Source organism: Clytia hemisphaerica, unplaced genomic scaffold (genome assembly GCF_902728285.1).
Source record: "Clytia hemisphaerica strain Z4C2 unplaced genomic scaffold, Clytia hemisphaerica genome assembly, whole genome shotgun sequence".
NCBI lineage: Eukaryota > Metazoa > Cnidaria > Hydrozoa > Leptothecata > Clytiidae > Clytia > Clytia hemisphaerica.
The window spans coordinates 67,456-74,988 of NW_027103319.1; the positions used below are offsets into that span (position 1 = coordinate 67,456).

Genomic DNA, 7,533 nt, shown 5'->3' on the forward strand with positions numbered 1-7,533 from the left:
ACTATATACTATTGATAGCTTCCGCGAATTTGTTATAACTCTTGATACCAATGACTCCAGTACTTTAGCAATCAAAGACTTATTCTTAACAATAGAAAGCTCTGAATCTCCCATAGAAACATACGAATTCATAAAGTCTATAGTACTACCAGGCTACGATTATAGACAACGAGAACAATTTGATGCTCAAGAGTGTGTAAATTCTATTTTGAACCATGTGTATCAAGTTCATTTTAATGAAATTCCTGCAGACAATTCATTTCGAGTGTCATTTTTGGAATGTCAAAGATGCAATAATCCTTCTGAACGGACAGAATACTATAATATGTGTCGGATTCAATTTCCCAGTCCTTTTAGTCCTGATAATTCGATGAAAAATTTAATTGAGAAATTAACTAATGATCCTTACGGTGAACTTATTGAAGACTACGTATGCTTAAATTGCTCAATAAGAACAAATGTCACAAAAAGTAGAACCCTATTTAATGTTTCTGATGCCTTGATCATTCAACTTGTAATTTTTTGCTATGATCAAACCACTGGACGCTTGAAGAAATTAGTTCCAAATTTAAATATTGAAACAGAAATAGAAAACGTTCTTCTCGGGACACTTGAATTACAAGCAATTGTTTATCATCACGGTGATACACCTGATAGTGGTCATTATACATCTGTTGTAAAATATAATGAACAATGGTATTCAGTAAATGATGACCATGTTACCGTTATTAAAGGTGATGAGTTTAACTGCAAAATTAGTGATAAAATAGTTCCATACGTATTGATTTACAAGAAATGCAATCAAGAAATTGATTCTTTGCCGCTGAACTCCGATAATAACATTAGTGACCAAACCTCTAGTGAAGATTGAATTTTCATTGAAAGCTCAGAAATTCCCAATACTTTCAAAATTGAATCAAAGTTAGTTGCAACCGACACAAATAAACCTAAAGAGATAAATACAAATGACAAGTTGAATTATATTGATTTTTCTATTAATCAATCATCAAATATTCAAACAGAAAAAATGATGAAAAATGCCCTCCTCAAAGAATTAGAAAATCAAGAACGTAAAGTCACGACATCGAAAAACAAACTAGAGTCTGATAATATTAGGTCTACTCCTGTCAAAAGGAAGCGAAATTTCAAAGCTGCGTCAAAAAAGACTGCAATGAAAAAAGCCAGGTATAATCTCGATGATGTCAAAAAAGAGCTTTTTCAAGACACTGATAGAAAACGAAAGAAAGATATGAGGGATAACCAAGAAGAATTTGAGAAAGAAAATGTTCGTAAATCTGATAAACTAAGAAAAACAAGTTTGAGGAAAAATCAAAGCAAATTAGACAAAGCAAAAGTTCGAATATCTGACCAATTAAGAAAGGAAAATTTGAGAAAAAATCTAGACGAATCAGACAAAGCAAAAGTTCGAAGATCTGACCAATTAAGAAAGGAAAATTCGAGAAAAAATCTAGACGAATCAAAGACAACAAAATACCGAAAATCTGCTTCAAAAAGAATGGAAAATTTGAGAAAAAGTCAAGACGAATCAAAGAAAACAAAAGACCGAAAATCTGCTTCAAAAAGAATGGAAAATTTGAGAAAAAGTCAAGACGAATCAAAGAAAACAAAAGACCGAAAATCTGCTTCAAAAAGAATGGAAAATTTGAGAAAAATTCAAGACGAATCAGACAAAGCAAAAGTTCGAAGATCTGACCAATTAAGAAAGGAAAATTTGAGAAAAAATCTAGACGAATCAGACAAAGCAAAAGTTCGCGAAAAAGATAAAACGAGGAAAGAAACTTATCGGCTTCTAAATAAATCAGAAAGGAAAAAAGAGTTTGATAAAGTACAAGGCAAAAGTATGGTTGACCCATCGATCACCCTAACTAAAGCATTTGAAATCGTTCAGCAAGATTTTGAGTGTGCTATAAAAGAAGGCCCAACAAATAAATGTCATATTTGCATAAAATGGGAGTATAAAGGAAACGGTAAAAGATTTCTCCACAAAGAATATGAAAATTTGACCATGTTTGAATTGTGTGATGTATGTAATACTGATTGCGATTCTGAAAAAATTTACTGGATTTGCCACTCATGTGATAAAGCCATAAAAAAAGAGCAACTCCCTGTACAAGCACAAGCCAATAATCTCCAGTTATCACCAAAACTTCCAGAGTTGGAGGAATTATGTCCAATAGAAATGATGCTAGTTTCCCAAATAATTCCGTTTATGTTCATTGTACCAAAGCATAAAGGAGGACAGCAAGGTTTAAAAGGACAGTGTGTAATGGTACCAGCAAATCTTGACAAAATTCAGAAGGTTTTACCTAGAGTTTGCTATGACGAATTTTTGATTTCACTTGCTCTAAAACGACGTCTTTCTGATAAAAGTTCAGTCAACAAACAAAACATACGACCTGCTTTTGTAACAAAAGCATTGCAAAAAGTCAATAAATTTTATGAAAATGTTGCACCAAATTCTAGATGGGAGGATGAAAGTTTACGATCAGACCCAGAATTATGGTCACTTTTAACTGATAAGAATGCTCAACCTCAGGAAGATGAAAGCGATAGTGATGATAACATTGAAGGAAATGATCACAATCTTGAAAGACAAATGAAAAATAGTAATTCCTCTCAACCAACTTTGTTATATGATATTGATGGTGCAACGATTTCTTCAGATAACGCTATCGATATTGCTCACCAACAATCTACTACTGAGATAACATCTGATCAAGTCGTCAATATTGCTCCCTGTGAAAATGAAATACCAGTATCATTTTATTCGGAACCTGATTGGGAAGCTCTTGCATATCCAGCCCACTATCCTGATGCAAAAAATTATTTTAATTCTCCGAGAGATAAGAACATAACCCTATCAAAATATATTCATACTCGATTGAAATCCTCAGATGATCGATTCGCTTCAGATCCACAATATATTTTTAGTTCGTTGAATTGGATTGAAAGCTCTAATGTTGCTAGTGCAATTAGTTTCTCACAACAAAAGCATTTTCAAAGTGATATATCAGCAGGTAGATTAATGAACCCTAATAATGTTAGGCAAATGATATCGGATGATCAAATTTTTCAAAATTCTTTCAAAAATATAAGAGGAACTCCACAGTGGTGTCATAATATGATGCTAGATGTTTTAGCAAAATGTCGAGTTTACGGACCAAGCACATATTTTCTCACGTGGACTGCAGCGTTATTCAAATGGACTAATATTATCAAAGTAGTTGCTACACAATACGGAGAAAATCTAAGTGATGAAGATGTGAATAGGATGGACTGGAGTCAAAAAATTCAATATTTTAAAAGAAACCCCGTGACAGTTGCCAGACAAATTGACCATGTTTTTAATAAGGTTTTCCCGAAAATGCTCATGAATGGTATGCATCCAATAGGACAAATTTTAAACTATGATGATCGCAGAGAATTCCAACACCGATCAGGTCTAGAACATGTTCATGCTCAAATTCATATTAAAGATGCCCCTGTAATTGACGAAAATGACAGTAGCAAAGACAATCAAGTTATTGATTTTATCGACAGATACATTACATGCTCATTACCAGACAAAGAGGAATATCCAAAACTTTACGAATTGGTGAATACTGTACAAAAACATCATCATACAACAACCTGTAGAAAGAAAAGTGGATCGAGATGTAGATTTAAAGCTCCATGGCCACCATGTGAAGAAACCCAAATCATTCGAGGAAAACAAATCGACAAAAACGATTATAAAGCAAGTAAAAAAATCTTAGATAAAGTTCTAGATGAAATAAATAATTGCAATAGTGACCTGCAAGATGTTACCCTTGATGATTTGTTGCAATCATGTGATCTTTCAAGAGAGGAATATTTCACTGCTTTAAACATGGTTCAAAAGAAACTAACAGTGCTCTATAAAAGAAGTCCAAATGAAACTAATATCGATCCATACAATACTGTAATGATTAGTATCTTACAATCCAACATGAATATTCAGTATGTGACAAACATGTATGCAGTGTTAGCTTATATTACTTCTTACATGTGCAAGCCAGAAAGAAATATGAGTGAACTCATGAAAAAGGCACACAAAGAAGCATCCGGAAAAGATGTAAAAGATAAATTACGTGCTGTTGGCAATGTCTTTCTAACTAAACGTGAAGTATCGACTCATGAAGCCATTAAGCGAACGCTGTCTTTGAAGATGAGAACTTCTAATATCAATGTAGAATTCGTTATAACAGGCCCCAAAGAAAAACGTACACGAATCCTGAAAAGCCCATCTGAACTTACAAAACTTGACCCAGATTCCAAGAACGTTTACAAAAACAGTATGTTCGATAAGTATGAGAATCGTCCTAACAAATTAAAATATATGTGCTTAGCAGACTTTGCTTCTATTTATACGTATCCAAAGAAAAATGAAAATGAAGAAGAAATAGAAGAACCAAATGAAACAGATGATGAAATAGTTGAAACTCTAGAGATGGATAACAATGCTCCAAAAACCATTACATTAAACAACGGAATGGGAAAAATGAGAAAACGAAGTCGTCCATGTGTAATACGTTATCACAAGGTCAGCAAACTCAAAGAAAGAAACGAATATTTCATGGTACTCCTCCAATTATTTATGCCTTGGGAAAATGAAAATGAATTAAAAGGCCAGTTTGCAACATTTGAAGAAAAATTCAATCAAGTAGAAAATGAAATCAAACCAAATATTCTAAAACACGATCCTTATTTTGGTAGAATGGATGACGTCGATTTGAATGATATACATGTGTATGATAGTTCCGACTCTGAAAATAGTGACAACGAACAAGATGATGATTTTCGTATTATTCACCCAGATTTGATTGATTTAGATTATGAAAATGATTCCAATGATGCAACTAATGAAGCCTCTTCAGTTACATTTACGACATCTGACCAAAATCTTATTATGTCTCTTGATACATTTTACAATATGTGCTCCAACTTAAATGTAAAACAGCGAAATTTTTTCAATTTTGTGTTCAAGTATGTACTGACTCACAAATTTTTAGAAAAAATACCATCAATTGAAAAACCAAATCCATTTAGACTTTTCTTAAGTGGTGGTGCAGGCGTTGGAAAAAGCTTTTTGATAAAATGTTTGACAGAACAACTGAAAAAAATTCTGAAAGAACCAGGACAAAATATTGATAGAGAACCATCTGTTTTTGTAACAGCATCAACCGGTAAAGCGGCAGCAAATGTTGACGGTACTACTTTGCATTCAGCTTTCATGTTACCAGTCTATGATGAAGGAAGAGGAATTGTGCAAAAACGAAATTTAACTGGAAATGTATTACATGAATTAAGGTTGAAATTCAAATATTTAAAGGTTTTATTGATTGACGAGATCTCAATGATAGGAATAGGAGTTTTGGCGATCTAAATAAACGATTACAGGAAATTAAACAAATCAAAGAGCCGGTGACGTTTCATTATTATTGATTGGTGATTTCTTTCAATTACCACCTATTAAACAAAACTCAATATACAAGACAAAACTTGACTATGCTTGGGAAGAATTCAGACTTTATGAATTAGATGAAATTGTGAGACAAAGCGGAGATTCAGAATTTGCTGCATTGCTAAACAGACTTCGAGAAGGAAATCACACGCAAGCTGATATTGAAAAAATTCAGTCATTTGAACATACTGATACATCTGAATGGCCTGAGAATTTCATGAAAATGTACATCACAAACAACTTGAAAGATCAACAAAATGAAAAGAGCTTAAAATTGTTACAGGATTGGAATAATAAACGCACTTCAATTGCTAAAGATGAATCGAGACAAAAAGTAACTTTAAATAAGTATGTTCCAATTAACAAAACTGCTGGACTTCCAAAAGAATTGACCTTATGTGTTGGTGCTAGGGTTATGCTTACAATTAACAAAGATGTAGAGGATAAACTCATCAACGGATCCACTGGAATAGTGAAACATATCCAAGGCGTAAGAGATAACAAACCATGTGGCGTTATTTATGTTCAATTTGACAGTTCGTTATCCGGAAATAAATTGAAGAATCCAAGATTGAAAGGAGAATTAAAAACGTGTGTTCCAATTCTACCTGAAGTAAAAACATTCAAAACATCGAAGAATATCTATGTGACAAGAAAGCAATTTCCACTAATCGTTGCTTTTGCTACAACAATACATAAAGCACAAGGTAGCACATTAGAATATGCTAGTGGAAATCTTGATCAAACGACTAGAAGCGGAAAAGGATTAGCACCAGTTGGACCAGGATTACTTTATACACTTCTATCTCGTGCAACATCCAATGACAAAATTCATTTGCTAAATTTCATTCCTGAGAGGCACATTGTGGTAAATTCAGAAGCAAAGAAAGAAATGGAAGAAATGAGAACAAATAAAGTGTTGTCAATATTACACCCACTTGAACAAATGAAGGATAAAAATATGTGTCTGTACAATATTAGATCGTGGAATTTACATATCAATCATTTTCTTTCAAATGACTTGCATACATCTAAATGTTGTTTGTTATGTTTCACAGAGACTGGTAATAACGCTAGAGGAAACATCGAAGATAATGAAAAATTACAGCATTGGAAAACGATTCATCAGAGAACAGTCCATGGCTTAGCAATCAGTTACGATAGAAACCAAGTAAATGTGATAAAAGAACTTAACACTGATAGTGATTTAGAATTACTTCCACTTTTGTTGAGCATAAACGACAAACACTATTTGATTGTTTTGATATTTAGACCTCCAACGAGCTCTGTTCCTTTATTTGCACAATCTCTTCAAATTGAACTTGATAGTCTACGGCAACAAATTGACACGAAAAATTACTCAACCATTGTTCTTGGTGATTTCAATTTACCTGACAACAAAGAAATCGTTAATGAAGCACTACCACCAAATATCTTTCATCAAAGATGCAAACATCCAACACATGTTGATGGAAATATTTTAGATCTTATTTTTGACGATCATTGCGATACTCCAGCTCAATGGATGCCATCACCATACAGTGATCATTTTACTATTTTCACCGGTCTGGCAATAGAAAATTAGAGTGTATATTTTTAAATATGTAATATCTTTTTTAGACATACTACAGTTTTTAGATTATTTTGTAAATATATTTCAAATGATTTTATCATTCATTCAATTCAAACTTTCCTTACTTTGTAAATAATTTCAATATGAAAAATCCGATAAAATTTAATTTTTGTAGATACTGCGATAAATGTTTATCTAGTTAATTGATTTTTTTAAAGATTCCATGGGTAATGTAAATAATAATATTGTATAATAGTCTGAATTTACAATGCAAATATTAAATCAATATTTTCACTTCCCTCCCCCAACCCATTCCCCCCGTCAACAATCGATGATGAGATATATTTAAACTGATGCATTATTTTACATTAGTTACTATAAACTCTGACTGATTGTTGTCTATTTTCCCCTGTGTTTTATATCATCATGTACATCAAGTTACTGATTTCAACTTAAG

At 32.7% G+C, this 7,533-nt stretch overlaps 1 protein-coding gene across 1 annotated transcript; it reads left to right on the plus strand.

The window, feature by feature from the left end:
* The first annotated feature begins 1,027 nt into the window (after window positions 1–1,027).
* Window positions 1,028–7,088, plus strand: LOC136814791 (uncharacterized). The gene is made up of 2 exons (XM_067071217.1): window positions 1,028–5,332; window positions 5,535–7,088. The coding sequence occupies exons 1-2, from the start codon at window positions 1,028–1,030 to the stop codon at window positions 7,086–7,088; spliced, it is 5,859 nt and encodes a 1,952-aa protein (XP_066927318.1).
* The last annotated feature ends 445 nt before the right edge of the window (window positions 7,089–7,533 follow it).